This window comes from Electrophorus electricus, chromosome 4, assembly GCF_041902795.1.
Source record: "Electrophorus electricus isolate QZ-2024a chromosome 4, ASM4190279v1, whole genome shotgun sequence".
NCBI classification, from domain to species: Eukaryota; Metazoa; Chordata; class Actinopteri; order Gymnotiformes; family Gymnotidae; genus Electrophorus; species Electrophorus electricus.
The window spans coordinates 10,439,859-10,459,127 of NC_137500.1; the positions used below are offsets into that span (position 1 = coordinate 10,439,859).

At 38.8% G+C, this 19,269-nt stretch overlaps 1 protein-coding gene across 1 annotated transcript in view; it reads right to left on the reverse strand.

Moving 5' to 3' along the window:
• The window catches only part of LOC113592070 (uncharacterized), a 37,836-nt gene extending 19,089 nt beyond the window's left edge, over positions 1-18,747 (reverse strand). Inside the window, exons 1-26 of the mRNA XM_081713846.1 lie at positions 18,654-18,747; positions 16,715-16,976; positions 16,387-16,501; positions 15,557-15,647; positions 14,986-15,110; positions 14,395-14,617; positions 13,162-13,287; positions 12,862-12,976; positions 12,553-12,691; positions 12,108-12,221; positions 11,751-11,817; positions 10,426-10,563; positions 9,959-10,123; positions 9,722-9,816; positions 9,436-9,562; positions 9,020-9,275; positions 8,863-8,915; positions 6,621-6,721; positions 6,117-6,268; positions 3,055-3,193; positions 2,592-2,696; positions 2,300-2,479; positions 1,813-2,052; positions 1,532-1,688; positions 1,067-1,195; positions 41-188 (exon numbers count right to left, since the gene is read on the reverse strand). Of these exons, the coding sequence (XP_081569972.1) occupies positions 41-188; positions 1,067-1,195; positions 1,532-1,688; positions 1,813-2,052; positions 2,300-2,479; positions 2,592-2,696; positions 3,055-3,193; positions 6,117-6,268; positions 6,621-6,721; positions 8,863-8,915; positions 9,020-9,275; positions 9,436-9,562; positions 9,722-9,816; positions 9,959-10,123; positions 10,426-10,563; positions 11,751-11,817; positions 12,108-12,221; positions 12,553-12,691; positions 12,862-12,976; positions 13,162-13,287; positions 14,395-14,617; positions 14,986-15,110; positions 15,557-15,647; positions 16,387-16,501; positions 16,715-16,976; positions 18,654-18,729 (3,638 nt within the window). The 5' untranslated portion in view covers positions 18,730-18,747. The remainder of the gene's footprint in view (positions 1-40; positions 189-1,066; positions 1,196-1,531; positions 1,689-1,812; positions 2,053-2,299; positions 2,480-2,591; positions 2,697-3,054; positions 3,194-6,116; positions 6,269-6,620; positions 6,722-8,862; positions 8,916-9,019; positions 9,276-9,435; positions 9,563-9,721; positions 9,817-9,958; positions 10,124-10,425; positions 10,564-11,750; positions 11,818-12,107; positions 12,222-12,552; positions 12,692-12,861; positions 12,977-13,161; positions 13,288-14,394; positions 14,618-14,985; positions 15,111-15,556; positions 15,648-16,386; positions 16,502-16,714; positions 16,977-18,653) is intronic.
• Between the last annotated feature and the right edge of the window lie 522 nt (positions 18,748-19,269).

A 19,269-nucleotide genomic window follows, 5' to 3' on the forward strand; every position in this document is an offset into this window, starting at 1 on the left:
TGAATATGTAACTTTATTTTATAGTAGGGAATGGCTGTACCATGAATGACATGGTTTGCTACTTGGGATTTCTTCCTCAGGAATATACACAGTTCCATTGATAAAGCACATTGTGTCACATCTGTCAACACAAGTGTGATTCTTCTCATCAAAGAAGGGTTTGTCAGCAGGACACACTGGATAACATCCTATATAACAGAAACATTATAATAAATAAAAACATAACAAAAATAAAAACCTCACAAAACTCATGAAAAGTTCAGCCCTAATTTTGACATAATCCAAATCTGTTCCTTGAGGGTGTTTCATATTAGATTATTTGTATACTGTGCACTGTACACACTGCATCTGAACACTATCAACTATGTACTCAGATAAAGTGAAAGCAGGTTTTACCTAATGCATAGCCAATGCTATTACTGCTACTAATATTAATAACATTTTTTAAGATGTTTATAATAGCAATAGCGAGAGGTCCTAAAAATTTAGAATAAGCACCGTTATTTATTACCAGTCTCAATCCTATTTGTGATATAGTCATGTAAGTTGTATTTTGTGACATAGTCACATATATCTGTTATAATCCTAAGGTCTTGTTTACACATGCCATGTTTTGGGCCACTAGGTCTCATTGCACATCCACAGGGCCCTGGAATGTTACTATTACCTTTCCCATTCAATTACACTTGCCCTGTTTGGGCCAACTCAAAGGGTCACAGAAGGCCAACCCAAACACAGTGCATGCCATCTCCCTAAAGCCCAGCTTATGCATGCTAAGTTTTGAACCTTTCATATTTATGGCCAGCATGCAGGCCAATGGATTGCTGCTTTCACAGGCTAATTAAACTGAATGCTACTTATATAGACAAATAGAAAATGTTGATGGGTGCTAACCTATTGACCTAGGGTCTTCAAACTCAGCATGCACATGTGTGCTCAACAGATATGTGACTATGTCACAAAATACACTATCCCATTTAAATGTGACCATATTATAAATAGGAGTAAAACTGGATTGTTATTATATTGAATAGAGCCAGACAGTATGGACTGGATGATCACTCACCTTCCAGGTTTGGTAAAGGGTCCTTGCATTGGCCTTCACGGTTCAGGCAAGTTTTGTAGCATGGTGTGTGACATGGATTGTAATGCCATGTGCACTCATCTGGTTTATTGTAGTAGTCACAGAACACAGCTAATGGGAGAAATACAAATTTGTCTCAGTGTAAGCTCACAGTCAGGAATTATTCTTTTTTATGTGTTGGGTTTTTTTTTCCAAGACATTTTAGCCCAGTGTTTAGAGGCACAACAATCCATTATGAGTATTATAATTCAGAGGTCTAATTTTAAAGAGTTGAGAAAAACACAGTCCCTTCTTTTCCATTCTGCAACTATTTGTTATAGTATATAAGGGTGCAGAGGATAAAATATGTAAAATATATCAGATTTATAAAATACTGCATGTAACATCATAAATCTTAAGTACATGTCCTAAATCTACATTTAGTAATTAATGGCAGAAATTTCTTACGGCAGATCTCTGGTGTTCGCCAGGCCACACAGACCCCAGCTTCATTGCAGGCTTGGGCATAGGCTGCCACAGCAGTACAGAAACACTCACAGTCACCACCAGTGTCACACGCACATGAGTCTCTTACACAGGTTTCAAAATATGGGGTCAGGTCCACCTGCACATACAGGAATTCAAACAAATATCTATATAATCTCTTGGAAGCTTCTTAAGGTGGAATGTCCCATCTAAAATTATTTGATTTATTTAGTGGTATTTAAAATAAATTCATGCTACTGTACCATTTTGTGGCAGTCTTTGAATGTATCTCCTTTGATTATACTGCATTGCGTTTTTGCCCAAGTGTGGCGGCTGGGTCTTTCAATACATGGATCAAAGCTTAGCTCAGCATCAGGGCAGGAGCTGTATACTTTCCAGCTGTTTACAAACTCCATGATGTCAGAAACTTGCAGTTGACCTTGAGTGGTGAAATCATCTTTGCCATTTCCATTGTAGTTTCCACACAATCCACAAACCTCTCCCTAAAAACAGAAACGTGCATCCAGAACACTGACACACTTAACAATTGAATCCATCGCATTTGTTGTCACTTTTTCACTTACAATTCCCAATTCCTCTTTACTAATATAAACATGAAAGAAAATGTGAATCAGAAGAACTGGGCAAAAATATGCATTTTGCAAATGTGACATTACACAAGACTCTTCGTCTCTAGAGCTGACTATAGCTTTTCACATCAAAGGAAGCTTGATGCTCAGCAGGACTCACCATGTGTTGTGGTTGCAGAATGATGCGTACTGTGGTTTTGCGGTCCCATAACACTGCCAGGCCAGCATCAGACTCAATAACCAGGTAAAGGCCCACGTTTCTCACTTTGTAGTTAATTTTTGGCCCACTTTGAAGCTCGCTTTCTGTTATGATGCCATCTATCAGCTCCAACTGTGTTCTCTGTTGAGACAATTTGTAGCCTATCATAATCTGTGTGTGTTTCATAATGAAGATATCAAAACTCTGTTTACTCTGTTAACATCATGAGTGATGAATAAAGGTTAATCCTTACTCCCAGCAGAATCCGAACAGCTTTGGAACAAGTGGTTCCTGTTGTCCCACAGGGTACATTCTCTGTGATCACATGGAATGTGCCTGTCTTATTTCCACACTTGTTCTTTGAACAATTGAAAAAAGATATTAGATAATAATAAACAAATGCCACACTGTTTCTAAATCATATTAGTTGTAATATTACTTAAACTCTGTTATATTACTTAAAACTGATTATTTACTTGGATACCATTTTCATTTCAATGACTGAGACAGTAAATTCAATATTCATTTCAATATTTTCAATTCCGTGACTGAGATAAAAAAAAAATTTAGTCAATTGATTCATGTGGCTAATACAATAATTTGTTTTAATTCAATCAGATGAATGCCTTGAAATATGTGTCCTGGAGGTATCACACCAGGTATTCAAATATCTTCAGTAAATGGGTTTAGCTAAACAATTACTAAAGTGCAGGTACCTGGACAGCTACATAACCACAGTCTCCATTGAAGCCAAACCTCTGCTTGTCAAATGTATTGTAATGTCCACTGCCATAGATGGTGCAGGTCCCAGGGCATTTTTTGTCTGTGCATTCCCACTTGCCACGTTTACAGGTACTGCAATTGTGTTGATGTATTTAATACATGTATACCAAATGAATATTTAAGATGAAAAATGTATACAATGTAGCTTCAGTTCATCATAACCTCAGTAATTTCATAAGCTCGGTTCATCATAAAGGAATATTTTATGTAAATCTTTTATCTTTAACGCAAATGCAGTTTTGTGTCTCACATTTGCTTTTTTGAGTTGGGAAGTGGATCTACAAGGCTAACATAACAACCTGCAACTAAGGATCAATGGAAGTCTATCTCACAGAAAATCTTTTTCATGAGCAAGCAGCCTGTCCTGAACAGGATCCAGCACCCTTCACTCTAGCAGATGTCCAAGAAAAGGTCTCAAGTATGAAGAGCTGAACAGCTCCATGTCCTGACATGGTCCACACCTGCTGGGCGATGAAGCAACTGCACTCCGTAAGCACCTGACAGCACAAATGAACAAGCTGCCAACAGGTGGAACCCACCCTGAATGGTTAACTGAAGGCTAGACATTCCTGATCCTGAAGGACCCCCAGAAAGGGGCAGTTCCATCCAACTACCAGCCAATAACCTACTTCTGCACAACATGGAAGTTCCTGTCTAGCGTCATTGCGGCTAAGATGAGTAGACGCATTGCTCTACATGAGCGGGGCTCAGAAAGGCATTGACAAGAACACCAGAGGAGCAAAGCACCAGCTACTGGAGGATAAAACAGTCACTTCAGACTGTAATATCAGACAGACCAACTTGTGCACCGCCTGGATTGACAAGAAAACCTATGATTCAGTGTCCCACACATGGATCCTGGAATGCTTGAAGCTGCATAACATAAACAGGACTCTAAGAGCCTTTATTTAGAACTGAATTGGGCTGTGTAAGACACCCCTTCAGACCAATATCGCAAGTAATCATTACGTGCAGGATTTACCAAGGAGATGCCCTGTCCCTACTGCTGTTCTGTCTAGGCCTGAACCCCCTCAGAAAAATCATCAGTAAAAGGCTACAGAATGGAAACATTCTACAGAAACATAAGCCACCATCTCTACAAGGACGCTCTACCAGTTATCAGATATGCCGCAGGCATAATAAGATGGCCAAAGGAGGAGATAAAAGCCACTGACATCAAGACAAGAAAACTCTTTACAAGGACCAGAGGGATTCATCCCAAATCCAGCACTCTGAAACTGCACACTAAGTGGAAGGAGGGGGGGACGAGGACTACTGAACTTCAGAGCCACTATCCAAGATGAAACAGCCAAGATCCAGGAGTACACCAGGAAGATGGCCAAATAGCAGAAACCTGAGGAGGATGGGGATGAAGAGGAGCAGGTACCATTAGGGGAGGCTAATCCCCTGCATAGTATGTACCAGCTGCAATTAGTGGAAGTGGCTGATATGGAAAAATCCTACCAATGGCAGAAAAAGGCTTGAATGAAAGACATCATGCAGGCACTAATCATAACTCTGAATACAAGATCAACAGAGGCTGGGATAGAAGACTGTAGGCAGCAGTAGCTCAGTGGTTATGGTACTTAACTTGTAATTGGAAAGTTGCTGGTTCAAGCCTCACCACTGCCAAGTTGTCACTGTTGGGGCCCTAAGCTCTCTATTGTACTGAATCATAATTGTAAGTTGCCTTGGATAAAAGTCTCAGCTAAATGCCATAAAAATGTTTTTTTTGTTTTTTTTAAATGTAGGCTGTGCAAAGATGCCCCTGACACAATCCTGCACATAACAGCAGGTTGCAAGATGCTAGCAGGCAGTGCATACATGGAACAGCATAACTAAGTAGCTGGCATAACATACAGAAACAACTGTACTGAGTACCAGCTGGAAGCTCCAAGGTCAATGTGGATACACCCCCAAAGGTGGACCATGGTGGACCATGCTAAGTGGGACTTCCAGATGCAGACAAAATCCTAACTGGACATAGTAGTGATGGATGAACAGCAGAAGAAGGCAAAACTGATAGATGATAGCAATCTCAATAGGAATATGAAAAGCTTGAGAAATACCAAGGGCTGAGGGAAGCTGAAAAAGATATGGAAGATGTACAATGATTCCAGTAGACCCCCAAACTGGGAGAATGGTTCCAGAGACAGGGACAACATCTTAGATCTCTGTTCAGAATAGTATAGTCTGGGGAACAGCTAAGATAAGAGCCTGAGGACCTGAGCTTGAATATGGCAAGGGTGAGTGTGGAATTTATTAGAGAGAGAGTATGTATATATATATATATATATATATATATATATATATATATATATATATATATATATATATATATATATATATATATATATATGTGTGTGTGTGTGTGTGTGTGTGTCACTAACAAGATAGGTAGCTAACTGGGTTGCAGAAGGTACGGAACAAAACCTTTTCATAAGCCAAGAAATATCAGAAATCTCAAATCTAAAAATTGAAACATTGATGGGAAATGTGATAGCTATTTTTTTCTTGGCTCCATTTGATACTTTTTGATACCTAGTAGTGAATGGCCCACAGCAGTAGCTACCTACCTAGCTTTATCTCAGATTGGTCCAGTGAGTACATTTTTTAAAATTCTTTTTTGTAATTATTAATTGACCATTGCTGTTCTATAATCTGATGTAATTTATAGTATTCTCAGACACTTTCATGCAGTTTGCTAAATAATTGTGCCTATTAGAAAGACAGGCGAGGTTTGCTTTGACAGCACTGGAGGCAGTTTTGAGGAAGTGTGAGAAGATATGAGCAAATATTTAGGAAAAAGATTTTCAGAGAGATAAACATCCATTACTTGTTAGAAACATTAGCCTCACAGCTTCCATGTAAAATGAAAGAAAATCATACAACCAATCAAATGCATTTGGAGTGAATGGAAAAGTGTTTTTCATCGAGTCACTCCTTGAATGCTAAATTATTTCTATAGTGGAAAAATGAAGCATTATGTACACACCATGAATTGCAACTGTCTGGTATTTTAGCCCCTGCAGCGTATAAGTGTCCATTGTGTTGACAAGGGCATTCATGTTCTTTAACACAGTGACCAAGACCATCATCCAGAAGGCCTGTGGGACACTGACATCCAGATTCGCACTCTGCAAGGTACTGATTTCAGAAGAAGACAATTAACAGAAGATAAAAAGAAAAAGAGAGTGAGAGACAATAGTTAATTGGTGGTACATTTAAGAGATAAATTTAAATTGTTTATGAAGTAGAAGTCAATCCTCTGCCATTTTAGTTCATAATAGAGGCGATAACGGGAAGAATTAATGGGAATATATAATAAATTTGATGTTTAAGCTTTACAGTGTAAAGAAAATGGCTGACAAAATGAAACATAGGAATGCAACAAGGGACAAAAATGCAACAAGTTAGAGTGACAGAAAGATATACAACTAGAAAACATGAGACATCAGTGTTCTGATGTGTGCATGGTTGAAAAGTGTGCAACACTCACACAATCAATGCTGTGGTGTGTGCATGTTTGTGCACACTCTAACCCATGCTTATCTATTGATGCGTCACTGCAGTTAAAGAAGACCTTTGGAGCAGGACAGTCTGCAGGACATAATGAATGTTAAGAGAAGCAATGAAAATTATTTGGTTAAAGGTCCAAGCATTTTAGTTCCCCATTAGTAACCTCTAACTGACAAAATTACACTGAACACTTTACTATACAGTGGTGTGAAAAAGGGTTTGCCCCCATCCTGATATCTTATTTTTTTTGCATGTTTGTGTCACAATCAGTCCCTCACACTTCCATGTTCCGTGATTTCTCTGTCTTGTGCTTTTTAGTTCCATTCCATAGTTTCGTTTTCTCCTCCTCTCATTTGATTTTCAACACCTGTCCCTCGTTTAGTTGATTGTATTTAAGCCCTGTCTTGTTCCCTTAGTTTTTGCTGTTCATTGAATGTTCATTTCGTATGGTTCTTTGTATGCCGTGCCTTTGTTTATCCTAGCTTTCGTATTTCTTAGCCCTGAGTTTTTCCTAGTGTCCTTGTTTCCTTGTTTTAGCCTGCTTCCCGTTTGCCTTCATGTGTTTTTGTTTGTTAATCCCCGTACTTTCTGTGTTGGTAATGTGACTCTGGACCCTTGTAACGACTCTGATTCTGGATTTGCCCTGAATAAATCTCACTCGTCTCCGCACATGCATCCACCTCCTTACCGCTCACCGTTACAATTTGTCACACTTAAATGTTTCAGATCCTCAAACAAATGTAAATATTAGACAAAACACAAGTAAACACAAAATGGAGTTTTTAAAGGAAGGTATTTATTATTAAGGGGAAAAAAATCCAAACCTACATGGCCCTGTATGAAAAAGTGATTGCCCCCTAAACCTAATAACTGGTTGGGCCACCCTTAGCAGCAACAACTGCAATCAAGTATTTGCGATAACTGCCAATGAGTGTTTTACAGCGCTGTGAAGGAATTTTGGCCCACTCATCTTTGCAGACTTGTTGTAATTTGGCCACATTGGAGGGTTTTCGAGCATGAACCACCTTTTTAAAGGTCATGCCACAGCATCTCAATCAGATTCAAGTCAGGACATTGACTAGGCTTCTCCAACGTCTTAATTTTGTTTTTCTTAAGCCACTCAGAGGTGGACTTGCTGGTGTGTTTTGAATCATTGTCCTGCTGCAGAACTCAAGTGCGCTTCAGCTTGAGGTCACAAACAGATGGCCAGACATTCTCCTTCAGGATTTTTTGGTAGACAGCAGAATGCATTGTTCCATTTACCACAGCAAGTCTTCCAGGTCCTGAAGCAGCAAAACAGCCCTAGACCTCACATTACCACCGCCGTATTTTACTGTCGGTATGATGTTCCTTTTCTGAAATGCTGTGTTACTTTTATGCCAGATATAATAAGACACACACCTTCCAAAAAGTTAAACTTTTGTCTCATCAGTCCACAGAGTATTTTCCCAAAAGTCTTGGGGATTATCAAAATGTTTTCTGGCAAAACTGAGACGAGCCTTTATGTTCTTTTTGCTCAGCAGTGGTTTTCATCTCGGAACAGACTCTTATGGGGAGTCATGAACACTGACCTTAACTGAGGCAAGTGAGGCCTGCTGTTCTTTGGATGTTGTTGTGGGATGTTTTGTGATCTCTTGGATGAGCCGTCCAAAATTGGAGTAATTTTGGTCGGCCGGCCACACCTGGGAAGGTTCACCACTGTTCCATGTTTTCGCTATTTGTGGATAATGGCTCTCACTGTGGTTCACTGGAGTCCCAAAGCTTTAGAAATAGCTTTATAACCTTTTCCAAACTGATAGAGCTCAATTACTTTGTATCTCATTTGCTCCTGAATTTCTTTGGATTGCAGCATGATGTCTAGCTTTTGAGGGTCTTTTGGTCTACTTTACTTTGTCAGGCAGGTCCTATGAACTCAGCTTTCCAAAGACGCGATAAACCACAGTTAATCTATGTTTTAACAGGGGGGGAATCACTTTTTCACACAGGGTCATGTAGGTTTGGATTTTTTTCCCCTTAAAAATAAAAACCTTCATTCCAAAAACTGCATTTTGTGTTTACGTGTTATCTTTGTCTAATATTTAAATGTGTTTGCTGAAACATTTAAGTGTGACAAAGAACATGCAAAAAAGTAAGATATCAGGAAACACTTTTTCACACCACTGTAGGTCAGTTTTCCTCTCTACTTATGTAAACAGCTGCTGGACAAAGACAAGATTACGTACCTGTAATAAGGGGCTTCCAGGTGTTGCAGTTGAGTTTTCCATTTGTACAAACACTAAAAGGGCAGAAATGTTGGACTCTTGAAAGGTTCATCATATTCCACACACTTTACTAACTTTACATTCCCATTCTTTTAATTAACCACTGTTAATCTCTTACCAGTGCTCATTTCTGATGTTAATGGACTTGCCAGGTTTAACATGCTCTCCATTGTGGTAACAGGGGCATTTTTCCATGGGCACACAACCACCATTCTCATCCTCATAGAGTCCAGCGGGACAGGCACATCCATCCACAGGGGTGTATTGAGTGCTGCAGCCCTGGCGCTCTGAGCCCAGGGAGTCACATGTGCGCTGGCAACCCTGCAGCATGTAGGAGAAAGTCTGGGAGGCTCGGCAGCGCGCAGTGTATTTATCTGAATTCATGAGAGAAAAGAGGAGAAAACATGCTTAATCCTTTTTTTGCTCTGGCATTCAGCCTCACACTGATTAGACAAAAGGTTAGACCTTGATCTTTTGACAAGAGCCATAGAAAACGCATCCGTCTCTCTTAGGCTGCAGTGTGAATGATCCTACCGCACACTGTGTCTCTCCAGCCTTGCAGGAAGATTCCCTTTGCCGTGCATGCTCGCACATAGGAGGAGAAGACCGCACACAGACAGTCTTCACTCTTCTCACATGTGCAGGCTGAGTACTTGCATCTCTGTACACAAACACTCATGTGTGTTTAGCAATTGATATGCCCAGTAAGCAAGCATTTGAGATATCTTTATTGTAGCACTTAGTTTTGTTTTTGGGCTGCTATAATACGTCATTGATCTACAGTGTTCCATATATGTTTTTAAGGAAACAGGAAAGATACCTTGTAGTATTTCTCTGGGTTAACAGTAGAGTGACATTTAGCAAATTGGCCTTCCTTCTCCTTCAGTTTTAGACACCAGTGCTCTGCATAGCTCTCTAAAGACAGTCAATAAATATTTATCTTTTCTTTCATCTGATAAGCAATTTCTTTAAAGAGAGCTATAATATAGGTAAAGTGATTTAATGATAAAAAGTCAACTATTGGGTGAGGTTTAAGTGAAGATTTTGGAATTCTCACCACTGTCTACGCTGTAGCTGCATGGGTCATCCAGCCTGTCACTGCTGTCAGGACAGTTAGGGTGTGCCTTCCAGGAGTTCCCAAAGGAGGCAGCTGTCCCTTCTACTAAGCCTTGTGGGGTTTTCAGGTCATCAGACAACACCATGTTAAAGTTCCCACACAGACCTGCATCAATACACCCCATGGAGAGAAAATATTTTTGTATGAGTGCCCAAAATATTTTAAGACCATTTTAAGCTGCTTTTGCATCCCTGATAGGGGCCCAAGGGATTTTAGAATAGACCTTATTAATTTGACATGAAGTAAGATGGACTAATATTTTACATATACTACATATGCTTGTATGTTGAAGTAGAGCAAACCTGACCACTAGACTAACAATATGGGATGTTGTTTTATGTCTACCCCTCTGTCTATTCAATTTGTTGACCGGCCATCCAGTAATAATGAAATAGACAAGCATTCACCGCAGGTCTTGGTCTGGAGGCTCTTATCCAAAGTGATGTAGAGTTGCATGAGTGGAACAAGCTGCACCTGCATCTGTAGCCCAAAAGATGTCTGTATCATGATGTGGAAGGACGATGGTCTGAACATGGTGATGTCACCTGTGGAATGGGAAAACAGGAGTGAGACAGGGGAAGTATCCTGTTAATGAACTCAGCAGAGCAAAAAGTTTAAAGTCTGTTATATTGCTCTACAGCAGTGTTATTTTTCATGTTTCAGGCTTCATATCATCTATGTGATTACATGCCGTTAAATATATTGCTTGGAACTCTATAGACTAAACGAATCAAAACATACTGTTTTGCACATTTTTTTGTAAGTAATTTTACACAGCCAAATCACCAAGTAAATTAACATCCATAGAGTATACAACGTGCATACTTTAGATACACCAGGCTCTAGCTGTTATATATTACACACTGCCTGGCCAGAAAAAAATCTTGAATGATCGTGTTCTGCAATCACTTAAACGTGTGGTGAAATCAAATTGTAGAAAAACAACAGTAGAACGGAGGAATATGTGAAAGTAATAGTGAAAGTAAGAGCATTTCCACACACAATGCGAAGGGAACTCAAGAGATAGGGACTCAACAGCTGTGTAGCCTTAAGAAAATCACTTATCAGTGAGGCTAACCAGCAAAAATGGCTTCCATTTGCTAGGGAGCATAAAGATTGGACTCTGGAACAATGGAAGAAGGTCATGTGATCTGATGAGTCCAGATTTACCCTGTTCCAGAGTGATGAGCACATCAGGGTAAGAAGACAGGCAGCTGAAGTGATGCACCCATCACAGGCCTGTGGGGGCAGTGCTATGATCTGGGGTTGCTGCAGTTGGTCAGGTCTAGGTTCAGCAACATTATGTGCCCAAAGAATGAGGTCAGCTGACTCCCTGAATATACTGAACGACCAGGTTATTACATCAGTGGATTTTTTCTTCCCCGATGGCATGGGCATATTCCAAGATGACAATGCCAGGATACATCGAGCTCAAATTGTGAAAGAGTGGTTCAGGGAGCACGAGACATAATTTTCACGCATGGATTGGCCACCACAGAATCCAGACCTGAACCCCATTGAGAATCTTTGGGATGTGCTAGAGAAGACTTTGTGCAGTGGTCCAAATCTCCCATCATCAATAAAAGATCTAGTGTATATTCAGAGTAGACATTTTAATGTTAATTAAATTCACTTTCAGTTCAGCTTACTCATTTAAAATGAATGACTACAGCAGTGTGATGACTGTGGTGTACTAGCCTACAAGACACCTTACTCGATAAATCACTCTTACCTGTGGTGTAAGGGAGGGCGATCTCGCCATTGTGCCTGACTAGGCCATCTTCTTTGATGATTAACGCCTTTATACAAGAGATTCACCAGAAGGATAGTTCATATTAACATTATGTTTAGCTTTTCAACATTATTTTGCTTCCCAAACCTTTCCACAACTTTTTTTGGAAATTATTAATTAGTGCAATTTTTTGTTGTATTATTTATAATTGTGTTTACATTTTGTATTATTATTATTATTATTATTATTATTAGTAGTAGTAGTAGTAGTAGTAGTAGTAGTAGTAGTAGTGTGAAGAAGAAGAAGAAGAAGAAGAAGAAGAAGAAGAGTGCAAATACTGGCAGAATGGAAACGCACATTATTCTTGTCATTGTTGAGTAGCAGGGCAATGGATTTCAGGCAGGTGTCAGTTTTTTGAGCAACACAGGGAATAAGCTGACCCAAAATAAGGAACTTAGATCCTACACAGTCCTGCAGAAACAGAGACGAAGGAAACATCTATTACTATAGGTTGAAATATATACTACACAAGGTTTTGAGCATGTAGAATGCCAGTGATACATGATCAGGACCACTGAACCTTTGCTAAGAAAACCTGTTTCCCAGTTATTCCTGCTTTTCATTCAAAATATTAAAGGGTGGGCTGCAGCATGGGGACAGCACCCACAAATAGTACACTCTTTTCAGGAAACCATCTTGATCTTTAGGGCAAATAGAAATTGTTTTCTTCTTTGAAATTTTTGCAATTTCAAAAGTAATTACAACTGTACATATATTACACCTTAAGAGTTAGTTTACTCACCTTGGAAAGGACATAGTAGCAGTCCCCATGGAAGGTAAACTCTTTACCATCATAAGTAGTAAAGTGTGAACCCTCCTCTACAGCACACACACCTGGGGTTGGCAGACGCTCACATGCCCAACTGCCATTTTGACACACACTAGAACACATAGAATTATCAGTCTGGAGCAGCACAGCAAACAAACAATTATCCATGTAACCTGCAGCTTAAATAGTGAAACAAATGGTTAAAGACATAGAATGTACTTGGCATAAAGTATGTAGATTGGTCTGTTTTGTTCATGATGGGAAATAGTACTATTTCAGTACCATTCTTCGTCATCCTTGAGGAGCACATCTCCAGGGTTATAGGTCTGATTGTGCTTACACTGGCACTCTTCCTGAGGGATGCATCCCTTCTCTGAGATGTTATCAAACACAGTACCTGCAGCAACCAGTTTAGCCCCCCCCCACACACACATGCACATCAGTATACATCGTGTTACAACCTTACATTTTGTAGTAATATAAGAGATCATGAGAAACATGCCTGTATTCTTGCTTGTCATATGATGTTCAAAAAATGGCCTGTAAAATGGTGTGTGATGTAAGGATATATGTATGACTGACCAGGTGGACAGAAGCAGCCATCCATCTTGTGTTCTTCACACAGTGAGCTGGTGTCTCTGTGTGTGCATGTGTCCACACAGGGAGATCCACTCTCAGAGTACTCCATGTTAAAGGGGCACTGTACCGCTAAGTGAGTAAAACAACAGACAGGATTAATACTGGGGCAGGATGAGTGGGTGTGAGTGTACTACAACCAGCCAAATACCTATAAGTCACATTACTGCACTGTAACTCTCAGGTCATATTCTCTTATAATAAAGGAAAACTGTACAAAACTTTTAGAGGCAACTTGTTACCCATATCAAATATTTCAGCATCAAAAGTCAATATTCTAATGAAATATAAGGAAAACAGCAGATACAGCAGATTCTTCAAGGACTGTATGATTGGTTTTAAAGCCGGACATCACTAAAATTGTTGCTTACTATAAATTGGTGCAAAACATGGCCATGAGAAATATTACAGAGATACTTAACACTCATTACAGATTCTTACTAGATCATTTAAGCCTTCACAAATTGTTCATTTTTTATGTTGATTCAGAATAACAGTAATATCACATTTAAGTTTTGTAATTACTTGCAATTTGCTGTAGTAGCCTACATTCCAACCATTTGTAAACTTGCAGAGTTTATCTACAGTACAGGAACATGGCTGGTGACTTTAAAACCCTTTCATTCTTGATGTCCATGTCTGCAGTCAGTTAATTCATGCCAATTTATTATAAATTATGCTGCATTTATCTGTTCCAATCAAAAGTGTTTAAGACCTTTGACCCTTGCCCACAATCTATGTATTAAATATTTATCTATGCATATCCTTGGTGCCCTGAGTAGACCATTGAGAATTACAAGCATGGAGGTTGAAGAGGTGATACAGGGAAATTTCCTAAGACCACTGTAGAGGGTGCCATGCAGTAACTGAACTATGAAATGTAAACTAATTTGTGACATTGAATTCCATCCAGAATTAGAGCAATTTAGAATTATTCCTTGGCATAACCATTCATTTGTTCATACAGTTCTGTTTAAGGCCACACTTTGTAATTTAACCCCCCCAATAAAACTATGAACAAAATGCTAAATTGTGATAACACCAAGTGAGAGGGTGCAGAAGAGTGATAAGTCTCTCATTACTAAATCTATCACTGATGATAAGGCTATTGACTTAAAAACAGCATACCTGTCCTTTAAACTAAGAATAATTTATCTTACATTGGTGCAGTGACCTTACCACAGAAGGTGGATGTTCTCCAGTTTGGTGGTATGCCCCCTGCATGGGAGCACTGGCGGGAGTACTCAGACAGCGTAGGACACAGAGTAGCAGTGTCTTCCATGTCCCCAGGACGACTCCAGCACCTGTCCACTACACAGGCCTGGATGTAGGGCTCAGGACTTAACACCTTCCTGCAGGAAGACCAGTCCTGACTCTGCAGCAGAGCTGAGCAGTCTCCCTGCTGTACACAGGGAGTAGAGGCAGTAAGCCTGTGCTCAGAACTCCTAACTGTACCGTGACACTGCACTTCCTCACATGGTTTATGAAAAACACCTGCCTTGACCTTGACTGGCTTGGTTTAATTAGTAGTCAGAGGGCTAACAATAATTACTATACATATAAATGATGATGATTCAGGTGAACTCATGTAATAATTTTTTATAAACCACAAATATTTCCTGGATGCTAATGGAAGGCAATAGGGCAATGTAGTACAAAATCAAATAGAGTAACACTTTGTATCAGTGGCAACAAACTAATTATTTGTTACTTTGAATTTGCAGTGACAATTCAAAGTAACAGCTATTGCTGGAAGAATTTCCATCTTACAAATTTTTGACACTTGTCCACTGTGTCTTGATCAGCCTCATCTTCTTCATAAGGGTCCTCACAGCCATCATTGGGCCCATGAATCCTTTGCTTGTTACCAAACTCAACAGAGCCAGTCAAGCGAGCTGTATGGCAGAATGTAGCAAACATTCAGAACAAACACATATTCTTATAAGGAGGTCTCCCTTTCCACACTTAATATTATATTAAAAATACAATATTCTCTTGACTGTTTAAAACTAATGTAAGCAATTTTTTAACAACACTTAGCCATAAATTTCTCAAATTAAAGCTCAGAGAAAAAAGTCTCTCTGACTGTCCAGGGCATAATGTGGCTGCACTGATCAATCAGGAAACTTATCTAAGCAGGCAGTACGTCTTGCCTGTCAATTCTTTTGTGCATGTACACAGCGCATAGAAGGGTAGGGATGTCTTTGTAGGGAGGTGCTCTGGAGAAAGCTTTAGATGGAGGCCATGAGATTAAAGAGAGAGGGTGGGCTCCTTTTAAATCAATTACAGCAACTTGAGGGTTAATCATGCGATTCAAAAAAGCTTTTTTATTGCAGCTCACCTTCAGCCAAGAACTCATTATAAATGGGAATGCCATTGAAGTCTCCACAAAGTCCACAGGTGTTATTAGAATATTTAGTGTCTAGTTCCACCTAAGTAAGAAAGACAAAGCTGGTGATTTCTAGAGCAGTTTTACATCTTTGTAATAATTTGTTGTAAATATACTATAAAATACTAAAAGGAAAAATAAGAATTGTTGCAAAGTAAACATTTTTAAATGAAAAGTCTTAGCTCATTAAAAGGGGTTAAAGTCCTGAATGCTATCTTGCATGCTCATCCAAAATATTGGGGCTCTTCCACCACAGATGACATTTTTGTTTACTTTTTTATCTATTATTTGCAAATCCTTTCATTCTAATGTAGTTTTATGCCAAACTGAAAGCCATCTGACAGTGTTCTAGGCTAGGGAAGATTTCTGAACATTATTGTTAATGTATGTGAATTTGAATTTATGTGAATATATATGGAAATACAGAGCTGACTATGTTAAAAATGTAATTCTTAGAAAGAGCCTTTCCCTTAAAATGCTTTACCTGTATTGCACTATGCTAACTCACGCAATAACTTTTCTATGTATTGTGCAAAAGATGTTTGAAATGAAATGGTGCAAATTTCATGACTTGCACTAAATCAGCTTCCCCTGTCATCAGTGGTTCAATGCCACAGCACTAGTACCCAATTCATCTGTTGCACTTCAAAATGACTATGTAAAAGTAAAGTGCATTTTCATTTAGCTTCTGTATAAAATTCTAGATCCATTTTTGGATGAGCAGACATAATATGGTGCTTTTAAAAAGGTTAAAAAGAACCAAATTAAAGTTGTGATAATACCATGACAGCATCCTCTCTGTTCCACATGACACTGAGGCCCAGTTTAGCATATAATTTAGTGTAAATAGCATTATTTTCCAGCAGCACTCCTGCTAAATAATAGGGAAGTTTTATACTGAGAGAAAGAGAGAGAGAGAGAGAGAGAGAGAGAGAGAGAGAGAGAGAGAGAGAGAGAGAGAGGATGACAACAGAAAGTAAATGCTGGGGGCAGAATCAAGCACTCAGGTATAAGTGTAATGGTAAAATTACAACTCATAGCCAACTATTCACTAGAAGTGAACATCTTTACATTCTTGTTTAAGATTTACAAACACTACCAGTGTCTTACATCTCTTCGTTGATCATAATCAGTTTCTTGGTGAGCACAATGGCCATGTCTCCTATGGTAACCAGCACTCTGGTGATCTGTGGGTTCCCAGGGGACTGTGATCTTTTCACATGTACTGAGAAGCCCTGCACAGGCATTTGGCACTCAGAGACAAGGTTGTATTCACAAGTCCCCTGGAACTGGTAGACATCTCCATCAAAGGTTTTAAAGTGGAAATTACCCCACATGCTACAGATGTTGTCCACATGGTTGCTGCGGCGCACTAGGGTGGAGAAACAAAAATGCACAAAGAAACAAAAGAGTTCAAGATTTTAATGTTTTATGATTTATATTATTATGCTTTTATGTTATTATATCTACATGTCTGACAAATTTTCTTCTAAGTTATTCACAGTTGTATTTTTTGTCTAGCCCGAATCTATAATTTGGGGGAATTTTTAGGTCTTTTTAAATCCAAATAAAACACTTAATTGCTTACCCTGGCCTATGGATAGTTTGTTGGGCCTTGCTGGTGTTGTGTTTAAGCCTTAATGCAGTCATACTCCCCTATTTTAATCACTGTCACTTTACCAGTCAATGATTATTTATGAACTTAACCCTTTTACAAGGGCAAACAAGATGACATTGTTTTAAGATTCACAAGTCATGGATGGTGAAGATCAGATATCATTATTTCATCACAGTGGAAATGTTAACTGAATTTTAGTTCCTTTTTCTCTTATTGGTGCACCCTAAAGATCTCGTAGTGTAAACGAGAACAAAGAAAGTAAAAAGAAATCAGATCATATTAAATTACTTTAAGTTATTGAACTTAACTTAAGTCACATTTAAGTCACACTTTATTAACATGTTTATTATAGTCACCTCGACTACTATCAACCTATTTCCATGCTACTACCATGTCCCTGTTAATAGTGCATTGCAAATGGTGTATCACCCCAAATAGCATCCACATATAAATTTTATTGTTGGCAAAAACTGACCAGTAATGAAGGGTGCAAAGGGTAGTTGTCTTTGGCACTTATAGAGTGTTAGTTAGCAATGTAGTTAGAGAGTGTAGTTAGTATGCTGGCATGCTAGCCAAACACATTTGTCAGGTGCAGTTTTGTTCTCAAAAGAAATGGTAGAAAATTTATTTGCTGCTATTGGGAAACATTTTGCAATTTATATGATTGCAGATTAATACAGAGTGTGATAATATGTTGTTTAATATCTTGTATATGACCTAAAGTCACTAATTGTTCTATGTTGCATTATTGTAATCTGGGTAGTTTTATCTCCTAAGAGCATGTATTAAGTAATACAGTGCATTTTCTTTTATTATAGTTTTTGTTAACCAACAATTTTGTACCATTTTTTTTTGTTCCTCACCTAAATACTATAACACAAAGTGGTAAGATAGCCACCATTGATCAAGCTTCATTTCTTAACACTGTGAACAACAGCTCTTTGAAGATTTTTTCTGAAGAGTAACAATAGTCTCGTCTTCATATTTTTCAGTAAACTATCAGCGGCATTTGTGATGTTTGTCCTTTGTGGTTCTACTATGATGTGAATATTAATTCATCAATTAGCTAACCTAGTTAATCTGTATTTGTGTTTTAAGGATTAGTTACTATATGTGAATATATCATTTTTTACATTATAATTATTTTCAGTCTAATATACTTATAATTAGAAGAATAACCCATATATTTTGGCTAATCATTTTGAAAAAGTATTGTTTCTACCATAATAAATGTAAAAGTAAATACTAACAGTGATTCGAAAAATCAAGGTGCACTTTCTACCACAAACATACCTGTAAACTATGTTGAATATTCTAAAACAAATATTCACATTTTATGTAAAATAATTTTTTTAAAAGACATACAAATACCAAAAGTATCTAATTAACTTGACACTATTAGTCCTGTTCAAAGTGTTTATCATCTCTTACCCCTAATAGCATTTGCCTGGAGGCCCCAGCTAAGAGCCAGGAGCAGTACACACAGTGCAGGTGTCCTCCACTCCATGGTGGGCTCGAGAGTGGGTCTGGGCACACTCTTCAGGTAAAGCGCACGTAGTGCTGGGTCAGTCCTCTCTCAGCCCCCTTATATTCCTCTTACTCACGTCTCACTATTTCCCTCCCTCTTTAGGAGGAACTTCCACTTTTATTGAGACATGACAAACAAAAGGCCAGTCTGGTATTTTAATGGTCCAGTATGTGTATGCTTGTGTGTACATGTACTTCATGCCTGTGTGTGTGGGCAGATATGCTTAGTGGACCCTGCATGGGTGCATGCACCCATCCCTATATTGCAGGGGCATATTCTTACTCCAACTGCAACCTCACTGAGGGGGAATGATTTAAGGCAGTGGTAATAACATAAGGTGATAGACCATAGAGTGGAAATGAAGCAGTGTATCCTGTCTGGTGTACTGCTCTTATATTCACTTCCTCCACTAAGAAGTGAGTTGGGGATAGTAGTCATTTTAAATAGTACACTGTGTGAACTTTGACATTACGGGAATTTTCTCACAAAATTGCTGGAAAACAAAAGGAGGCCCACAGC